This window comes from Cebus imitator, unplaced genomic scaffold (assembly GCF_001604975.1).
Source record: "Cebus imitator isolate Cc_AM_T3 unplaced genomic scaffold, Cebus_imitator-1.0 Scaffold90, whole genome shotgun sequence".
Lineage (NCBI taxonomy): Eukaryota > Metazoa > Chordata > Mammalia > Primates > Cebidae > Cebus > Cebus imitator.
In genome coordinates, this window is record NW_016107405.1 from 74118 (window position 1) to 96362 (window position 22245).

General features: G+C 39.8%; 1 protein-coding gene across 1 annotated transcript in view; it reads right to left on the reverse strand.

Moving 5' to 3' along the window:
* The window catches only part of DOCK4 (dedicator of cytokinesis 4), a 402523-nt gene that overhangs the window by 71244 nt on the left and 309034 nt on the right, over positions 1-22245 (reverse strand). The window contains exons 15-16 of the mRNA XM_017535020.2: positions 21296-21458; positions 16477-16583 (exon numbers count right to left, since the gene is read on the reverse strand). Coding sequence (XP_017390509.1) covers positions 16477-16583; positions 21296-21458 — 270 coding nt within the window. The remainder of the gene's footprint in view (positions 1-16476; positions 16584-21295; positions 21459-22245) is intronic.

Here is a 22245-nt window from a genome sequence, read left to right on the forward strand (position 1 = left end):
TCTCTCAATAGCAGAATTGATAAAGCAGAAGAAAGAATTGGGGAGCTTGAAGATAGGCTATTTGAAAACACACAGAGTAGACAAAAAAAAAAGAATAGAAAACAATGACACACTCCTACAGTATCTAGAAAATAGCCTCAACAGTGCAAATCTAAGAGTTACTGGCCTTAAAGATGACGTAGAGAAAGAGATGGTGCTAAAAAGTTTCTTTGAAGGGATAATAACAGAGAACTTACCAAACCTAGAGAAAGATATCAACATTCAAGTACAAGAAGGTTACAGATCACCAAGCAGATTTAACCCAAAGAAGCATTTAATAATCAAACTCCCAAAGGTCAAGGATGAAGAAAGGATCCTAAAAGTAGCAAGAGAAAAGAAACAAATAACATACAATGGAGCTCCAATACATCTGGCAGCAGACTATTCAGTGGAAACCTTAAGACGAAGAGAGAGTGGCATGACACATTTAAAGTGCTAAAGGAGGCCAGGCACAGTGGCTCACGCCTATAATCCCAGCACTTTGGGAGGCCGAGGCGGGCGGATCACAAGGTCAAGAGATCGAGACTATCCTGGCCAACATGGTGAAACCCCATCTCTACTAAAAATACAAAAATCAGCTGGGCATGGTGGTGTGTGCCTGTAGTCCCAGCTACTTGGGAGGCTGAGTCAGGAGAATTGCTTGAACACAGGAGGTGGAGGTTGCAGTGAGCCGAGGTCGTGCCACTGCACTCCAGCCCGGCACCTGGCAACAGAGCAAGACTCTGTCTAAAAAATATAAATAAATAAAAAATAAAGTGCTAAAGGAAAACAAAACAAAACAAAAACACAAAAACAAAAAAAACCTTTATCCTAGAATAGCACAACTCACTGGTAATAGTAAACACACAGAAAAACACAGAATAGTATCATACCATAATTGTGATGTATAAAATACTCTTTACTTAAGTAGAAAGACTAAATGATGAACCAATCAAAAAGAACTGGACTTACCTTACTTTGAATTCTACCACAGAGCTATAGTAACTGAAACAGCATGGTACTGACATGAAAACAGACACATAGACCCATGGAACAGAACAGGGAGCCTAGAAACAAATCCACACACCTACAGTGAATTCACCTTTGACAAAGGTGCCAAGAACATACACTGGGGAAAAGACAGTCTCTTTGATAAACGGTGCTGTGAAAACAGGATATCCATATTCGGAAGAATCAAACTTGCTTCTATCTCTCACTGTATACAAAAATCAAATCAAAATGGATTAAAAATTAAATCTAAGACCTCAAACTATGAAACTACTGTAAGAAAACATTGGAGAAACTCTCCAGGACAGTGGTCTGGGCAAAAATTTCTTGAGCATCCCCAAAAGCACAGACAACCAAGGTTAAAATGGATAAATGGGATTACATCAAGTCAAAAAGCTTCCATACAATAAAGGAAACAACCAAAAAAGTGAAGAGACAACCCACATAATAGGAGAAAATACTTGCAAACTACTCATTTGATGAGGGACTAATAACCAGAATATATAAAGGGCTCAAACAACTCTCTAGGGAACAATCTAATAATCCAATTGAGAAATGGACAAAATATTTGAATAGACATTTCTCAAAAAGAGATACACAAATGGCGAACAGGCATATAAAATGTGCTCAACATCACTGATGATCAGAGAAATGCAAATCAAAAGTACAATGAGATATCATCTCACCCCAGCTAAAATGGCTTTTATCCAAAAGACAGGCAATAACACATGATAGCGAGGATGTGGAGAAAAAGGAACCCTCATACACTGTTGATGGAAATGTTAATTAGGACAGCAACTATGGAGATAGTTTGGAGGTTCCTCAAACAACTAAAAATAGGGCTACCATGTGATCTGGCAATCCCCCTGCTGCGTATATATTAAAAAGAAAGGAAATCAGTATATCAAAGAGATATCCACACTTCCATGTTTGTTGTGCAGCACTGTTCATGACAGCTAAGACTTGGAAGCCACCTAAGTGTCCATCAACAGAAGAATGGATAAAGAAAATGCAGTACATGGATACAACGGAGTACTATTCAGCCATTAAAGAATGAGATTCTGTCATTTGCAACAACAAGAATGGAACTGGAGGTCACTACATTAAGTGAAATAAGCCAGGCACCAAAAGACAAACATTACATGTCCTCACTTTTTTTTGTGGGATCTAAAAACCAAAACAATTGAACTCATGGAGATAGTGAGGAGGGAATGGTTACCAGGGGCTGGGAAGGTAGAGGGAGGTGACAGGGAGGTAGGGATGGTTACTGGATACAAAAAAGACAGGAAGAAGTAAGACCTAGTATTTGATAGCACAACAGAGTGACTACAGTCAATAATAATTTAACTGTACATTTCAAAGTAACTAAAAAGTATAACTGGATTGTTTGTAACAGAAGGGATAAATGCTTGAGGAGATGGATATCCAGTTTTCCATGATGTGATTTTTATGCATTGCATGCTTATATCAAAATATCTCATATACTCCATAAATATATACGCATACTATGTGCCCACAAAGTTAAAAATGAGAAAAATTGTATAGTATATTCTATAACATCATTTGCATTTGGGTAAACGAAATCTACACAGAATATCTGCATGATATACACTAAGGAGCTAATAGTTAATATCACCTGGCTAATGAGAATATGGTGTTTTATTTTGGTTTATCTGTATACTGATTTTAATGCTTTAATAATGGTGATTTAAAATTAAAATTTTGAGGAAAAAATTGTAACAGATACACAGCTGGTACAGCTTAGATGATTTTGATTATAAATTTAAAAACTCATATTAACTTTATTCTTTTGAATTTGTTCAAATATTTTCAAGGCTACTACCCTAGTAACAGGTAGGAGTTTAAGCACAGAATTCCTTTAATATTCTAGACTATTTTGTGTGACTCACAATTTTTTTTTATGTTTTTAATAATAAATCTTTAGGAAAGACCTCTCTAACAAGTTTAGGGAAAAAGAACCAGAATATGACAAGATGTTCTTACTAACACACCTGCCCAATAACAGAAACACCAATATAAACACAATAAACAGCCTCTATAATTCTCTTCTAATATTACAACTCCAAATACTTTCCTTTACTACTGCAAAATAATTCACATAGACAGAAGAGTGCATCAAACATACTTACCTAGTTTAAAGAATAATGGTAAAGTGAATACTTCACATGCTTTTTTCAGAAAAAGTGCTCAGGCAAAGTAATGTCCTAGAACCCTAGATCACTGACCTCCTCCACTCAGTCTCATCCCTGGCAAGTCAAAGTATGAGGCACAGCACCCTACAGTCACCCTATCTGATCTACAGTGTTGGAAACATCTCGGGTCTCTCATCTCTATCCTGATTTGTGTTCCATATGCCTAACCACCACTTCCTGGTGTGACTAAGTCTCATGCCAAACCCAGCCCAGACATTCTGTCCTGCTATTTCCAGGCCTCCTCCCCAGGACTTGGAGCCTGCCCTGGTCTGGTATGATCCATCTGTTCACAGAAATTCTGCCCCTGTAAATATATCTCTTATTAACTTTCCTTTCCCTAATTGCCTGCCATTTCTGGAGCACTTCTGTAGCCTCTTGGAATTCCCGTTTGATATCCCATCTAGCTCAATGGTTGCTGTGGGATGGACCACTTCTGTGAGTGAAGATGTGATGGCTGTGCTGTATCCTTAGCAGGTGTTATGAACAGAAGACTTGGCTGCTTTTCCATTGGACAGGAAAAGGTCCATGGTCAGGTCAGTTCCACCAGGCTTGGCTCTCACTTCTCCCCCAGCCTGTGCAGCCAAGACCTCAGTGTCTGAGTCTGTCTGAGTTATGACATCTTGATAGCTTCTTACAACTAAACTCTATCACCCTTACTCAAGTATAAAATATAATAAAGATGAACAATACTCTGGACATAAAAATTATTTCAAGAGCTTTCAGCAAGAACACTGGGGTATGTGAAAGAGAAACGAGGGTAGGGGGAGATTACAGGCATGCGCCACCACGCCCAGCTAATTTTTGTATTTTTAGTAGAGACCAGGTTTCACCACGTTGGCCAAGATGGTCTCAATCTCGTGACCTCATGATCCCTCTGCCTTGGCCTCCCAAAGTGCTGGGATTACAGGTGTGAGTCACGGCACTTGGCCTGATACTTTCTAATATTGTGACATTGGGCAAATCACATAAGCTCCTTAGGTTACATTATCTTGCCTCATAGGATTGTTATGAGAAGAGAATATACACACAGTGCATAGTAGTGCCTGTCACACAGTAGACAGTAAAGGGTGGTTGCTTGGATTGCTTTTAAAATCTTCAGTGTTTGTAGGATATATTAAGGGTACATACTGAAAAACTCAAGGAATAATAAAAGATATGCTATAATATTTTCTGTGTAATAGCTTAAGTTTTTCAGAAATAGATTAAAACCTAACACCATATCTAGTGTAATCCTACTGGATAAAAAAATCAGCTTTGAACCTCCCAGTAAATATATAAAAGGGTTCATAGAAACCAAAGAGTAGTTACATGTTTTCTTTACTGAATTGGGAGGCCACAGTGGGCGAATCACAAGGTCAGGAGTTTGAGACCATCCTGGCGAACATGTTGAAACACTGTCTCTACTAAAAATATAAAAATTAGCTGGGCATGGTGGCAGGCACCTGTAATCCCAGCTACTTGGGAGGCTGAGGCAGGAGAATTGCTTGAACCCAGGAGGCGGAGGTTGCAGTGAGCCGAGATCACACCACTGTACTCCAGCCTGGGCAACAGAATGATACTCCATTTCAAAAAAGAAAAGAAAAGAAAAAAGAAAAGAGAAGAGAAGAGAAGAAGAGAAGAGAAGAGAAGAGAAGAGAAGAGAAGAGAAGAGAAGAGAAGAGAAAAGGGAAGGAAGGAAGGGAGGGAGGGAGGGAGGGAGGGAGAAAGAGAAAGAGAGAGAGAGAGAGAGAGAGAGAGAGAAAGAAAGAAAGAAAGGATCAGAGTCAGAATTTGTATTCACAACTACTATATAACATTGCCTCCCTCTACTGTTGTTTTAGCCAAGTTTTGAATTCAAGTAATAAATTCAATATTTATTGATTTATAGATAAAATGACCACATGGTAGGTATTACTAAGAAAGGCCAAAAAATGGTTAGCTTTTCAAAAGAAAGGTATCTTTGTGGGAGACACCCTGAGAGAGGTCTCAGAGTGGTATATGGAGCTAAAATACAGGTATTGATCGACTTACGACCTATGCAACTTACGACCATTTGACTTTACGACCACAATCGCTAGCCACGACTGATCCGTGTCTGGCAGCGCAAACACTGCCCAGCTTCGCGTACGACAGTGCGGACCAGCTTCTGGCAGCACTACCATCTCTGCGTGCACCATTTCAACTGTACACATAGCCTACTCAACTTATGACCAAATCGTGTTACGACCGGTCTGTCAGTCCCAATCGTGGTCATAAGTCGAGCACTAGCTGTAATTTCAAATGCAATAAGCTCATAAATCTTACAATGAAATGGATAGTTTATGTCTTCAAACCACGCAGGGAGCAAAAGGGATCACTTAACCTGGATAAGGTAGAGAGGAAGGGCAAGTGGGAGCAGACAGGGCGTAACATAGGAGCTTAAGAACACAACAAATGAGCTAGAAATCATTCACTCTTTCAACGATAGGGAATAGATAGGAAAGAAATGGGTTCAAGAGCAATGAAGAATACAAATGAGGTTCTAGAAGATAGCCTTGTAAGGCAAAAACAGCTGTCGCCTAGAGTTTCAGCCAAAAGGTTATCCAGTTTCCTAATACTAGAAGCAGCCAGACAGTCAGTAAACTCCCCAGGTGGGAAAAGCGTTTACTGTAAGTGAGATTCTGAACTAGAGTATGGACTGAAGAAAACAAATGGAAATAAACAGACTCCCCATTAGGTGAAGGGCTAGGAGTCAATGAAGTTATAGAAACGAGGCTGGAAAAGTATAGTTTGTCACTGCCTGTGCTTTAACTGAAAATATTAAATGCAACAGAGTAGAGGTTGGGTGCTTGAATGCCTAAAAATCTGAGCAATACAGGTTCAACAGCACCAAGCTGCAGATGTGAGATTCTTCCACTGCATGTAATTGAGAGATGGCTTCACTATCATGGTAAATCCAGCTATACCTCTAACCTGGATAGGGTGGTCAAGTATGGATCATCTGCATTGTAGGGAATACTTGTAAACCAGTTTAGGCTTTTGCATAGAGAATATTTTTTTCTACCAAACCCAGTGAGGGCATGGAACAAGGCAATGTGGATATGAGAGTAACAAGACACTGTCCTCTCTACTAGAGAACTTGTTTTCTTGTGGAAGACACAAGCACAGCTCAAGTGTTACCAGTGTTATGGCAGATGTACGCTGGCAATTGGATGAGGGAAGAATTAATGAAGCCGTTTTTTTTTTTTTTTTTTTCCAGGGGAAACAAGGCAATGTGACCACGGTTTCTTGAAGCTGCTATTGGACTGAAGGAACAAAATGATGTCATCATTCATAGTGAAGGATAGTTCCCTGCATTTGCTGTGTTGGAATCTGTGCAAGTTATCTTAAAATGGTATGGAGATAATTTACACATTAGAGAGGAGAGAGATGGTCTGAAATCAGATCTGACCAGAGAGATGTGCTTCCCAGGCTCTTACAGAATTATTAAAATGCAGGCTTTGTAGCAGTAGCAGTAGTCTCATCTTTAAGATTATATAGTTTGGCTCACAGTCTATTTCTTTCTCCAGAATAAAAATCAGTTGGTACAGCAGTGAATACCACATTATGTTCTAGGCTACTTTTTGACTACTGTCTTGGATATGTGAAAGAAAATGTCAGTGGTCAGTCCTGGACAGTGTTCCAGAAACGTGATATTTGCAGTTATGCAAGATATATGATTGAGATTGATACCTTTGAGATTAAAAGAAAAGATAAAAAGATATATGATTGAGAGATCCACATCTACAATTTATTAATTTAAAAACTGACACAGGAATTCATGGAATTATTAATCAAATTAAGGGATCAGTAACTTGTGAAAAGTAGATAATTAAAATTTAAAAATACATTATGGTAGACAATCCAGTTGAAACTCTGTATTACCAGTTAATAAAAACCAGATTTAAATAGTTTTTGGAGGAAAATACCTTTCTTTTAGGAACTTTTTCAAAATGACTAGTCATCCTTAATGTCATTATTAAACATTTATTAACTTCCTAATATGTTTCAGTCCTTCAGCTTGGCATTAGGAATGTCACAAGGAAATGAACAGTCTCTGCCCTTGAGGGCACTGCATGTCTGATCTCCACACTTACCTGTTAATACCGATTACAACACTGGGATAAAGACCACTAGATACCAGTTCTGCTGGGGAAGGAAGGAAGACCTTGTGGAAAGGGAATGATCTGACCTCAGTTGTAAAGAATAACAGGGTTGCCAAGCAGGCAAGACAGGAAAAATCGAGGGAGGGAAGAAGCAATATACTTAAAGGCACCGGGGAATAAAAGCACATGTATGAGACCATGGGGACATGACAATTCAATGCAATATAGGATCTTGGAATGGATCCTGGAACAGAAAAATGACATTTGTGGAAAACCTATTGTGAAATCCAAATAAACTCTGTGTTAACAGTATTGTATAGAAGATTAATTTCGTTTTGATAAATATGCTCTAGCTTATATAAGAGGTTAACATAAGGAGAAGCTGGATGAAGGTTATATGGGAATTTCCTGTACTATTTTTGTAACTCTTCTATACATTTAAAATATCTTTAACCGCTATAAAAAGTACAGGCATATTGAGACAACTATACAGTTAAGTATGGCTGGAGCGTGAAATTTTTCAATACAAAACAGCCTAGGGATTATCCCCAAATCTCTTACATAAGAAAAACCTCAGGTGGTTCTAATATTCATCTCTGCTTTAGATTCCTTGGGTTAAAGTATTATTGAGGAGGTGGAACTGACCAGTTGTGCAACTGACTATTTAGACATGGTGGGTAAGTGTGACAAGAGAAGCCCGTGACAAGGTTTCTCTTCATGGCAGGAGTGGATGGAAACAAGATAAAATGTTCAGTTTTGGACATGCTGAGTGTGCGGCATCTTTGGGAAGGCCAATTGAAGATGGAGGCTGGCAAAAGTTTTGCACTAGAGAAACATACTTGGCAGTTAACAACATAGCTTATCTGCCCAAATGGAGGAGATGGATCTAGCAAGTATAAGACAGGGGGTAGCCAAGGGCTAAACCCCTGGTAACATCAACATTTAAGGTATCTATGAAGACAGATGAGTCCTAAAAGAGGGAGAAGGATGAAACTCAGGAGCACATTGTCAGGCCAAGGAGTGTGGGATTTTCAAGAAGCGTTATTAATAGTGCTTGATGCTATAGGGCAGTCAAGTATGGAAAGGTCTTTAAAATGTCTAGTGGCTTTATCCCTTGAGTAGGCACCAGTGACCTAAAGGAGAGAAACTTCAGTTGAGCAATGAGGATGTGAGGAAGCAGAGGCAGTGAGGGAAGACAGACTCTCACACAGGCCGCCTGTCATGATGGGAAGGGAAGAAGGAACATGGTGACTATTTTAAAAAATTTATGTTTTTTAAAAAAGGCTGGAACATGTTTATAATCAGTGTGAATACTGCCAGAAGAGATGCAGGAGGAAGAGAGAGGACATTAGGAGGGGCAGGGTCCCAGAAGAGTCAGGAGGGAGGGAGATCCTGAAGGAAGCAGGTGGAAGAATTAGTCTTGAAGGGATGGAATCCTGCCCCATCCCCTGAGATAGGAAGCAGGAAGGAAAGGAAGGATGCAGATAAGATTGTTGGTGGTAAGAAGAGAGCACAAGAAGTTAAGGAAGTTCCTGTCTGATGGCATCTGTTTTCTCTGTTAAGTAGCTTGGAAGTGGTGGGGTAGGGAGAATGGTAAGCTCTTCTAAATAGCTCTTGCGGGGACTGTGGGAGGAGCTTATTAGTTTGCCTGCAATGTTGATGGACCCACATCTATACCCAGGCAGATGCTAATCTATAACAACGCTGACAGATTGATTCAGGACTATTTTGTTTCCTATGCAGGCACAGTAGAACTAAGGATTAAGAGATACCTTAGATAAGATTGGGAAGAACATAGTCAGAGGGATCTACTGGAGGAGAAAAAGACTGAAAAATAGGCATAGTTAGAAAATCAGAAGGTTGAAAGGCTGTGGTCAGAATGTTGGGACTTTATGATTTTTGATATGAAGTGGTCCTGGATGATTTCATCCATTCATCCACCCATCTACCTATCTACCTAATCAATGGGAGATTCTGATATGTAGAGAGGCAACACAGCCTACAGTGTGGCCATAATAAAGTAGAAGGCAAATGAAGGTGGCTAGAGTTGAAGTGGCCAAGAAAACAAAGGACAGGAAATTGGACAGTCAACCAGAAGGAGAAGAATCTGAACTAGGAACTAGGCTCATTGTGGGAAACTAAAGAGCCACTCACCACACCACTCCATCCTCCCCGCTGCTTCCTCCCTGGCCCTCAAAATACAGTTGGTGGAAGACAGTAACTAGGACACATGGAAAATTGTAGCACTGTATGGGATGAGCCTTATAGAGGCTAGGGGAGCTCTTCACACGAGGGTGGAGAAACAGCATCTCTGGAAGGCATTCAGCTATTTGCAGACAGCTGACCACTAGACACTAGACACCCGGCTTAAGAAGAGGGGCTCTCAATTCCAGCGGCTACTATAGGAAGCCCTCTCAGCAGACAAAAGTCAGGTTTCACTTAAGGCGGAACATTCTGGGAGGATTGAAGATGTAGCGGTATGAATTGATTAGCACTGAAGGGGCTGTCTGCAGGTTACTTAAATAGTGCTAAGTGCTAGGACCAAGTCTACCTGTTAAGATGTCTTAGCCTTTTTTCCCTGCTGTTCAGCTTATGTCTTCAGCTTGATATGCTTTTATACTAAACTTACCAGGCTATTTACTTTGTAAACTTGCAGGCGTTTGTTTTTAAATTTCTCTCACAGTGTGTAATGAATGAAATATCAGTCAAGTGGTCAATTCTTCTACATCCAAGCCTAGGGAGGACAGATATGTTTCTGGCTTGTCTAAGATTTATTGACTATGGTTATAGGGGAGTCTGTTTTAGGAGAGTTGGGGGAGCATGTGGAGTTCTGTGGGCAGCAGGCTACATTGCAAACCCACCAGTCTATCTGAATGTTCAGATTCCCTTCATCTTTTCATTTTACTTATGAATGCAAACATACTATAGGAAAAGGCTACACTGACGTTTGAGATAAGCAGAGAACAGTAGTTACTACCTGCATTTGAGAAGTCCATCTCATAGGTAGTGACAAATGAAATGGGTGTGCTGGACTACTATGGACCAAGTTAAGGACTAGGATATAGTATAAGAACCTAAAAATGTGTAGAGAAAAATATGGGCCACAAAAGTTTATGGACAAACTTTTAGGTAACAAAGGTAAAATAAGTTAATCCACAATAGGCTTTTACTGTCTATGTCATCATAATAAATTAATCCGTCTCCAACTAGGAAACAGCATCATCTTCTGTTTGGCTGACTTTGTACCTGGCTCTTTTCCTGCTCAAATGCCTTGGATTAGGAAGCCAATAAATCCCGCTATAGGAAGTAGATTCTCTACTAGGCAAAACACTAGCTTGGTTGAGTCAGGCTACTTCAGCCGTGGTGGTGCTTGACAATCAACAGTGACAAATTTACAAAATCCCAATTTCTCCAAAGCAGATGGTATTATTACTATTCTCTTACTGGACCAGCGGGTGTTTCAGAACGTACTTCCAGTGACTAAAGCTCCTCCACTAGAGTGAGTCGGAATGAATGGGAACTTGAGCACATAGTTACTGTCTTCCTAGGCCCCTCTTTTGGATCCTCATATCACTCTCCTTAAGAGATTGGACTTCTGAAAAACAAATTTGCTCCTGCTTATTCTTTCTTGCTTTATATTTTAGCTTCATTCTCTTTTCTTAACTTTTTGCTTCATTCTTTTTTCTTAACTTGCTTTCTGGCAAGTAGCTAAAGAAGGATAGCCAAATACATCCCTACAAAGTTAAGGAAGACAAGAATTCTAACAGAATGAAATACCAAAACTTCAGATTAAATACGGTTATTAGCAAGTTAGCAATTCCAAAGGGAAGTGTGACTTATATGTGAGCCAATTGGGGATATTACTGATGTCCTGAGGGCTATAATGGGGGCTCTGGAAGGACGAAATCTCTAATGATGACTTATTACGTTATTTTACTTACCCTCCTAGAGCTATGATATGCAGATTTTTATAGATTTCAGAGTTTATTTCCATTGGAAACCACTCCAAATACGTAATCAATCAAGTAACGTTGAAAATGACCTTTAAATGGGGTCTTTTCCCTTAGGATTCCTTAGACCCTGCCCTAAAGAGTGAGTCCAGGTCCTTGAAAAAGTATGTACCGTAACAGCTCTGTAAGAACGGTTTCCTTAGAGCACATTCAGGAATGAAGTCCAGTCATTGCTACAAAGACTATCTCACAAATTTAAGGCCAAATAGGATACTAGCAGCCTTCAACACAGCAGATTTCTTCTTTGCTCACTGCAGGATTAGTCTTTTAAACTAATACTTTACATGAAAAGCAAGTAGGTTTTCACCAACACTCTACCAAACACCAGAGCTATTCTCTGTATCATATGTCCAAGACAGATTTAAAGACACATTTTAAAGGCATTTTTTTCATCTGTCATCAACCTTTGACATAATGGACACCATCCGTCAATGAATGACACAGAATATGGTTTATAAAAATCCAAGACAATTGACATTCCTTCAAAACCTCACCGCACACATTACTGGTAAGATTATATGACAGAAAAGTGGTCCTTAGTTACATAAAAGTCCAGAATTAAAAAGTATAAAACAAGGCTAAGTCTGAATTTCTGTCTCTTCCTATTTTTGTTTGGTCAAAATGAAAAAAAAAACATTATTAATATTATAAAGTAACACTTGTCCACTAACAAGATATTTAAGCAATGTTGAAAATAAAAAGTCATTATCAATATTTTAGGATATCATTCCAAGCATCTCTCTATGCACATATATACTTAAGAACATGCAGTCAAACAATTTTATAAAAATGGTATTATACCAAATATATGCATGTATAAAGTGTTATTAGTAAGCACTTTTTTATGCATCTAAAATTATCTTCTAAGCATGATTTCTGCACATATATAGTATTTCATTCACTGCATGGGTATAACTAAATTTAATCAGATCTATGTTACTGGCAATTTAAATTATTTCCATGTTTTCCATGTTTTCAGCAATCTGCAATGATCATCCTTGAATGATCTTTGCTTACCTTGTCTTATTATCTTCTCCCCAAAAATACCAAGATGTGTGGGACGGCTGAATCTAAGGATATACACATTTAAAATTTATCTATGTATGGCCAAGCTGCCCTCCAGAAACACAATACTGTTCATATTTCTTCTATAAATGCATGAGATTGTTTCCCTTAACCTTGCTCTCCAATTCTGAGCTTTAAAAATCTCTCCCAATCTGATAGGCAAAAAGGTTTTGAATTTTTTAACTTAAACACATTCCTTTACTTATTCATGCTTTTATTTTATACATTTGCATTTATTATTTTTAAATAGCCTGTTGGTAGCATTTAACAATTTTTCCTTTTCTTTCTGATTTGTGATAACTTTGGTCAATTAGGAATGGTAACCCTTTATAAGGGTTACTTATGGGTTTATTTTTATTTTTATTTTTTTTGAGACGGAGTTTCGCTCTTGTTACCCAGGCTGGAGTGCAATGGCGCGATCTCAGCTCACCGCAACCTCCGTCTCCCGGGTTCAGGCAATTCTCCTGCCTCAGCCTCCTGAGTAGCTGGGATTACAGCACGCGCCACCATGCCCAGCTGATTTTTTGTATTTTTAGTAGAGACGGGGTTTCACCATGTTGACCAGGATGGTCTCGATCTCTTGACCTCGTGATCCACCCGCCTCGGCCTCCCAAAGTGCTGGGATTACAGGCTTGAGCCACCGCGCCCGGCTTACTTATGGGTTTATAAAGCAACTTTTTACAAGTTGTTTTGCAACTACATTTCAGTTTGTAATGTGTTTTCAGCCTAGATTATGAGTATTTTATCCAATAAATATCTTAAATTTTATGTAGCCAAATTTACTCTACTTTTAAATTTGATTTCTAACATTTGAGACATCCTTAGAAAGGCCCTTTTCACCTGTAGGTTATAAAATGTTCACCCATATTTTTAAGGCTCACACAGTTTTATTTCTTTTTTTTTCTTTTTTGAGATGGAGTTTCACTCTTGTTGCCCAGGCTGGAGCACAATGGCATGATCTCGGCTCACTGCAGCCTCCTCCTCCTGGGTTCAAGCGATTCTCCTGCCTCAGCCTCCTCCTCCTGGGTTCAAGCGATTCTCCTGCCTCAGCCTCCCAAGTAGCTGGGATTACAGGCATGTGCCATCACTCCTGGCTAGTTTTGTATTTTTAGTACAGATGGGGTTTCACCATGTTGGCCAAGCTGGTCTTGAACTCCTGACTTCAGGAGATCCACCCACCTCGGCTTCCCAAAGTGCTAGGAATACTGACATGAGCTACCACACCTGGTCAGTTTTATTTCTAACATTCAACCTGGAATGCGTTTTCACATAAGAGGAAGGTAGGCATTTAGTTCTTCCCCACTTCCCCTAATACCCATTTTATTTATCTCAACACCGCTTATTAAATGGACTATATTTTTAGCTAATAATTTTAAATACACGAATATACTTTTTCTCCCCATATTTCTGTTTAAATAATTAATTCAAGGCTGCAATGATCAGCAGGCTGTGTGCCTTTCTGCCATGGCAGAAGCCTATATATTATGCTAGTAATATGGTTTCACAATCAGAAACTACAAGTGGCCATAAGCTGAAACTGAACATATTGGCTCAGCAGTATGAGAAAGAAAAATGCAAGTTGTTATACTTGGCAAGTATTTCACAACTCTGTAAATAAGAATCATTAAATAAGCCTATTCATAAGAAAACTCAGCTACTTGGGGGTTTTTCTGTGGAGCGTATGCTTCCTAATGGATCTGTACAATGTAGGACTGCCCCAAATTAGACAGCCTACACACACCATACTGAGTTTCCCTTGTGGTTGAGGACACATTTTTCATGCTCAAATAAATTTCCCGTTACGGATTAGGATTCTCAATACTAAGTCAATCTTTGTGCATGAGCTTCAACTGAGCCCAAGTCCTATTTTGGAGAGACGTTTTTGGCCCTGACAACAGGCACCTGGAGGCCTCTGTCTAGGAATCAATATCTGTTTGACCCCCACCTGTTTGTGAAACAAACATAACTGTTTGTGAACATTTGTTCACATGGAGAAGCGAGCTCTGCTACCTGTCCTCTGGCATCTTAAGCATATGCATGTCTAATCAGGAACTGAGAATCTTGGTATGGTTCACACTCATGAAGAGAAGTCAACGAGGACTTAACTGGAAAACGAGCACTGCCAAAGAAGCACCCTAGACCCAAAGGTGAGAGGGTCCAGATGTGATATGTTATGGAGAAGTGATTCATTGTCTTATATATTATTAGGAAACTGGGAGCCTCATCTTAATTATCTCAGCCCTACCTTTTCTGAGCTAAAAGTTAATGTTACAAAGTCATTTATATGAAGTACCATTTATGTTTTTGAAAATCGAAGCTCAAGACATTACCTGTCATATTATGTATCTTATCGGGGAGCCTCGGACCTAAAGGTGAGATAAATAGATCATCCCTGAAGTCTAGTACATTTATTCCTCTGCTTGCTTTTCTGGTTACTATGGTTTAAAATATTTTTGTTTCTTTCTATTTCAACATTGTTCACTTTGTTAGCTCCTTTAGATTACTTTATGAAGAGAGAATGTAAATGCCAGAAACAGAAGGATTTGGCTGTTTTGTTTGCCACCATTTCCCCAGCACCTAGAACAGTGCCTGGCTGTAGTTTGTGGTCAATAAACATGTTGAACAAATAATAAGAAAATGAATGATTAAAGAAATAGACACTGAAATACACATTCTATAAAAATAGAATATACCAGGTGTGTTATATATTGCCTCTCATTTAGTTAGCAATCCAAAGAAAGATTTTGCTTGTAATCTCTTATTCATTCAATAATCTTCATTGCATATCTATCACATGTCGAATCCCTCTACATACCTGTTGATCTCAAGGGGCTCATAATTCTAACAGGGTAAGCTGAGTGAGCGACAGATAGTTCTGGGACAGTATGATGAGAGCAATGGTAAGAGATGTGTGCGGATACCAGGGAGCTCAAGGAAGGGCAGTTGGCCAGCTGAGAATACAGGGAGTTGGGCCAGGAAGCAGGCGACAGTTCCTGAGGGAGGTTGTGGTGCAGATGAGCCTCTGGGGATGAGCAGAAGATATTCAGAGGGAGACGCAGGGCAAGTCTGACTCCAGGAGCCACAAGGGCAGGGAAGAGCAGAAAGGGCCAGCAGCAGAGGATGAGGAACTAGAAACTGCTGAATGTGGCTGCAGCATCAAGAGGCTGGAGGTGGTGAGGAGTGAGGCAGTAGGGAGGTAGAAGGCTGGCATGCCCTGAGATGCCTGAAATTTATTCTCTCAGCAAGAAGCTTTTGAAAGGGTCTTAAACTGGGGAGTGACATGGCTGGATGTACTCCTTAGATCAATGACCCTAATGTCTGGGCTAGAGGGAGACAAGGCCCAGGACGGCAGGACCAGTTATCATAGGTGAGAGTTGATAAGGCCCGGCTATCACACAGTTACAGAAATGCAGAAATGCAAAGGAGGAATATTTTGGAGAAAATTGCCTGTGCACTTAAAAATACATTTTTAATCCTATAGTTCATTATTACTAGTATTCTCAGACAATTACAAGGGGTTCTTCTTTTGCAGGCTTTCTTTTTGTTGCCTACTACAGTACACTTAGTTCCAATTTTGTTTTTATGATAATTCTTGATTTACAAGAATCGCTAAAGTTGTCATGATAAAATACAGCCACTTCTCTGCCTGCTTAGTAACAATAGCAGACAAGAAAAAGAGTGATGCTGACCTTGCCAAATTGACTTCTGGGGATATACAGACCTAGATAACAAAGTGCATACTGTAGTATTTAAAAAGTTATTTGTAAGGTTTACTTAATCCTATCACAGCAATGGAAGGAACTTAAAGAACAATATACAGATTTACCCACATATCTACCCCTAAATTAGAATGAAAAAAAAATCAACTCTAAAATACATTCTAGAATATAACAGAATATAGAAACAACACTTTCAAAAAGAAATTCTCTCTGAGAGCAATCTTACAAAAGAGTATTCTTTTCAGTCATTTTTGTCTCTTTTCAAAATGATGATAAGATAGTGAGGTGCTATTTCTGCACTACGTGTTACTGCCTATCGCCACCAGCTGACTGATGTTACCTTGTGCACGATGAGCTCATGAGTGCCATCTGGAAGAGTCCTACCATCTTCTTGCATCAGAGGGACAAAAGAGAACCCAAACAGCTTCTTCTCTCCTTTCTCCTTTGCTGTAAAAAGCAAAATTACTTGCTTATTTAAGTGTATCTATGTTCAGGTACATAGCTTGTCAAGAAGCATGATCACTGAGAAATACAACCCATACACAACAGTTCCCACTACACAGTGGAGCACAGCTTTTCTGACAGGTCTCCTATCTAAAGCAGCTACCCTCTAATAACCCTCTTTCTGCCCGCTTATCTGAAACTTACATTTCTTGCCTAATTTTCCTTATGGGAGTTACTATTTGAAATTGTTCTTACAAAATCTGTGGGTTGCCTGTTTCTTCTTTTTGTCTCTATGTATCATTGAGGGCAGGGGTCTTATCTGTTTTATTTTATAGTCTCAAAGACTGCTAGGAGCACAGTTGGTGCTCAATGAATATATGAATGAACAAGTGAATGAATGAAAATGAAATGCTTTGTTTTGATTACTATCCATGGAAAAGGAATTTCTAAGCTCTATCCAAGGAAAGGAAACCCTGGTCTATGACAGAACTTCTTTCCCTATTTCCACATATGGAAGTAAAGTTAAGTCCTAGGACAGTTACCTCCTTGTAGTAAGTTAGGCATGTTGAAAGACAATATGAATATTAAACTTATAGTTTAATAAGGGCTCACTACCCTGGAAGCAGGAAATGAGGCGATGAGGTTTTCAGATGCCTAATTAAGAATTACAATAGCTCGAAATGCCAAGAATCATTAGCAATTATTTATAGATAAAGAAATTGAGGTCACAGATGCTAGGATCTCTTAAGTGCCATTCCAGTTCTTTCTAGCAAGCTTTTTTATTTTTTCCCCTCAAAAAATGGAGAAGGTAAAGGTGTAACCTTGTTTGGTGGCCTGAGTCTCCCCTTGTACTTTGACGAGCAGAAAGGAGTTCTCCAGGGCCAGCAGCCTGTTAAGGACTGGATGGTTACTCTTTCATGAGTGGAACATTACACTTGAACCGAAAAGTTCAACTTTGGGTTGCAGTGAGATCTGGGTTGGAGGAGTGAGGTATGATGATCCTGAAGATCAGACAAGAGGTTTAGCAACACAGCATTCCCTTATAATTGCTCCAGGCATTTAACCACAGGGAAGTGGGGCCTCACACAGGAAACCGTAATTTTGTCTGGCTGGTGCTGGCCCCTAATATGAGGACATCCCTGAAAATGTGATTATAGCAAAGGACTTTCTTTTAAAATCATTAATTTCAACCCCAAAGAGAAAATGGAAAAAGAATTGATGTTTTTTAAAAAGTCAAGCAAAAATCGCACCAAAGATCTCTAGGAAGAGATTTCCACATATATGATAGTATTGGAACTTGAATCTATAGGTCCATTTAAGAAGAACTGACATCTTGATGATACTGAGTCTTCCTATGCACGACCATAACTCTTGTATCCTTTATAGCAAAACTTATCAAAAGTTATGTCTATACCCATTGCTCCCTCTTATTCCCCTCCTCATTCTTTAACTCATGTTTATCACCACAGATTCACTGAAGCCACTTGGCAGGTAAAATGAGTTCCATGATGCCAAATCAAATTATTTGTCCTCATCTTATTTGATCTACCACTGGTACCTGACACGTGTGATCAATTCTCTCTTGAAAAACTGCCTTCATTTAGCTCCTGGATTCTCTTCTTTCTGGATTGGCTTTCAACCTACTAGATAGTTCTTCTTAATGTCATTTAATGCCTCCTTCTCATTCTCCCAGCTCTAAATATGATGAGTACCCCAGAGACCCATCCTTGGATTCCCCTTTGCTATCTAAACTTACTACCTAGGAACCCAATCAGTCTCAGGCTTTAGAAATCATCAAAATTAGTGATGTGTTGGAGCTGCATCATACAGGCCCACAAGAGCTGAGTGCGCACATCTCTCCCCAATTCTACATTCTATGACGTCATGTTGGAAGCTTGAAATTGCCCAGGGTGGGAGAATGTTCTCATTCCCAAGTTTCCAACCTGGATGTCACTTAACTGCCTACCTGACATCTTGAGTGTCTAACAGACATTTCTGATTTAATATGTCTAAAACGCAATGTTTGATTTTTGTTCCCCAAACAGATTCTTCCTGTTGCCTTCCCCACTTAATTAAATGACCAGGCCAACATCTTTGGGTCAGCCCTGACTTCTCTCCTTCTTTCATATCCAATCTGTTAATATTCTGTAAAAAAGAATTGAACCACCATCAAAATGCATAACACTTTAAATCTCTTACTTGGAAGACTAAAAAAAGCTTCCCAACTGGTCTTTCTGTTCCCAACCAGACTACCTATAATCTGTTATACATACAGTAGTCAGACTTATCTTCACTCCAAATCCTCTAGTGGTTCTTCTCAATTCAAAGAAAATGCACAGTCCTCATCATGAAATAAAAGACTATATAAGATGTGGCACCTCTGTTACCTCCCTGGGCTCTTGCGATTCCTTGAAAATGCCAACCATGTTTCAACCTCAAGCCTTTTGTACGGTCCTCTCTGCCTGGAATATTGTTTCCCCAGACAGAATGGTCTCAATGGCTCAGGCCTCCACTTCTTTCAGTTTGTTGTCAACACATGTCCTTATAAGAGAGGTCTTCCCTGACTGCCCCATGTAAAATAGCAACACAGTACCATCACTTTCTACTCCTTAGCTGCAATTTAAGTCTTCTTCACTGCACTTCTTCACTTGCTATCTGATATATTATGCACTTAGTTTCCCAGCTACTATCTGTCTTCCCTGTCTGGAATGAAAGCTCTGTGAGAGGGGTGATTTTCTTGTGCTCAGTGATGTGTCTCCAGTACCAAGTGCTTGGCATATAGTGGGTGTTCAATAAATATTTATTTCATGAATAACTGATGTTTTTGAGTAAATATATGTACATACAGAAATATTTGGAAGCCCACTTTATAAAATGATTGCATTTGTTATTTGTAGTTTGTGGTATTACCAAGATTTTTTCCTTCTTCTTTGTACTTTGCTGTTTCTTCTGAGATTTAATTATGAAGATTAAAAGAAAAAACCTATAAGCAATTTTTGAAGTACAGGGACAAGAAGGCAGAGATCTAACAGATTTTACTGAAAATAGCCTTTATTTCTAAGTTCTGAATTAGAATAATTATCTCCAAATGCTCTTTCTCTCTTTCCTCACTATTTCAACTTTACTTTTCTCTATCTTTTTCTTACCTTAAAGCTCAAAGCTCATATTAGGCCCAAGTGAGAATTTATAACAAAGATTGATGGAAGAAATAGTAGGGCATCATTCCAAGTCATTTACATTTTTCTACTTCAAGTCCTTTGCATAAACCTTTTCTTGGAATTTGGAAGACTTTTAAGACCCTGATAGCTCTCTTCCTGCATTCAGAAACATCTGCAAAAGCATAATTTATGAAGCTCCTTGAGTGAATTCTGAAATATGCCGTAGTTCCAGCAACAGATAAAAGTCCTCTTCTCTGCCTGAACCTTGGATAAATTACAACATCACTTAGGTGAAGTCACCACAAATCTTTTGGCATGGCCCCTATTCCTTCCAGACTGGAAAGGAGCCTGCTGCTTCTTCAAAAATATGATTCTCCTGCATCTCTCGTTTGTTATACTGTTCCCGAAGCAAGATTCACCAGAACCTTCTTTGGTTACAATGTACACTGGCAGTGCTAAGATACCCTCAGGGACACAGGGAATATCAGAGGATTCCTGGACTCGGGTAGTGGGAGAGACAGATGGGGCTTGAGAAAGTGGTAATGAGTGCAAAAGAAATGAAACAGAAACATTAAGAAATGATAACCTTATGGATAGCAAGGCCCATGTGGGCAAGCCCTGTAACAGTTCTACGTCTTTGGTTGTTTAAATCTAGAAAATAAGGCCGGGTGCAGTGGCTTACGCCTGTAATCTCAACACTTGGGAGCCTGAGGCGGGTGGATCACCTGAGATCAGGAGTTCAAGACCAACCTGGCCAACGTGGTAAAACCCCATCTCTACTAATATTAAAAAAAAAAAAAAATTAGCTAGACATGATGGCACATGCCTGTAATCCCAGCTACTTGGGAGGCTGAGGCAGGAGAATCACTTGAGCCTGGGAGGCAGAAGTTGCAGTGAGCTGAGATCATGCCATTGCACTCCAGCCTGGGCAAAAGAGTGAAACTCCGTCTCAAAAATAATAATAATAATAAAAATTAGCGAGGCGCCTATAGTCCCAGCTACTCAGGAGGCTGAGACAGGAGAATTGCTTGAACCTGGGAGGCAGAGGTTGCAGAGAGCTGAGATCATGCCACTGCACTCTGGCCTGGGTGACAGAGTGAGACTCTGTCTCCAAAAAAAAAAAAATCTATAAAATGAGGCAGTTACTTCATGTTACATCTAAGTCTTTTTCCAGCTGACATTATTTGATTCTCATCTGAATACTGTCTGAGAGAGTACAGTGATGCAGATACACACAAATCAGACATGATCTCAGCTGACCAATGGCTTTCCCAGTGGCTTCACATGCCACGAAAAGTCCTAGCAGGTTTCCCCGATCTGTGTGAGAGCTGGATCAGCTCCTGGGGACCCCAGAATGGTTAGGGTTGCCTGAGATCACCAGAAGCAGTTTAGTTTTTTAGGCTGTGCCTCCCCTTTCTGGCTAATCTTTCTAGAATGGGACAAACTGATTTTTATAAAAGTAATCAATTTAAGATCAGCGCACATCTTCATGACAGCTCAGTCAGTAGGCTACTCCAGCACGATAGAGACAGGTAGCCAGTGCCACGAAACACTTACTGGAACAATGCCGAAACTCGAAGCGGATGTGTGCGCCCCGGAATTTGTCCACGGGAATGGGAAGTTTCAGCAGTTCAGACCACCTGGGACTGTTGTTATGATAAAGCACAAAGGAGTGGTACTCACTGGCTGGGGGCTCCCCAGAGCCGAAGGAGATAAAATCCTAACAAAGGAAACACACAGGTTAAAGACAGCTTCATTTCAAGGTCTTTTGAAAAAGGCAGAGCAATCACTTTTCTCTATCTGCCTGCCTCCCAAATAGCACTTCCTATGAAATTACCTCGCTGGTCCTTTGCCGGGTCTTTCTGTACCTGCTGCTGCTTAGTGAGGTGTATCTATTTAATTCTGATGCTGGTCTCCAAGGATTTACTGTGCCAAGGGTACACCTGGGTGACATGTGGGAGATGGATGATTGCATGCCCCCTTGGAGACCAACTATATGGCAAAGTTCCCAACGTGCTGTCCCCAAAAGCCTGTTTTGTGCCTCAGTGGGTAACTCACTAAATTCTAGGGCTAAACTTATTTAAATGGGCAACTGCATTTCTCTTTGAAGAAGCGGCTCATGAAAAATACTTCTTCCATAAAAACACCTGCTATTCTCACCCCAATTAGTAAGCAGTACCCTAGTCTTCATGCCTATTTAGATCAGAGAGGAAATACATAGGATTAAATAATGAAATGGCTTTAAAATATGCTGCATTTATCTCAGCAGTTTGGGAAGCCAAGGTGCTCACTTGAGACCAGGAGTTCAAGACCAGCCTGGCCAACATGGTGAAACCTCATCTCTACTAAAAATACAAAAATTAGCCAGGCATGGTGGCGCACACCTGTAGAACCAGTTACTTGAAGGGCTGAGGCACAAGAATCACTTGAACCCAGAAGCGAAGGTTGCAGTGAGCCGAGATCTTACCACTGCACTCCAGTCTGGCGACAGAGTAACTCAATCTCAA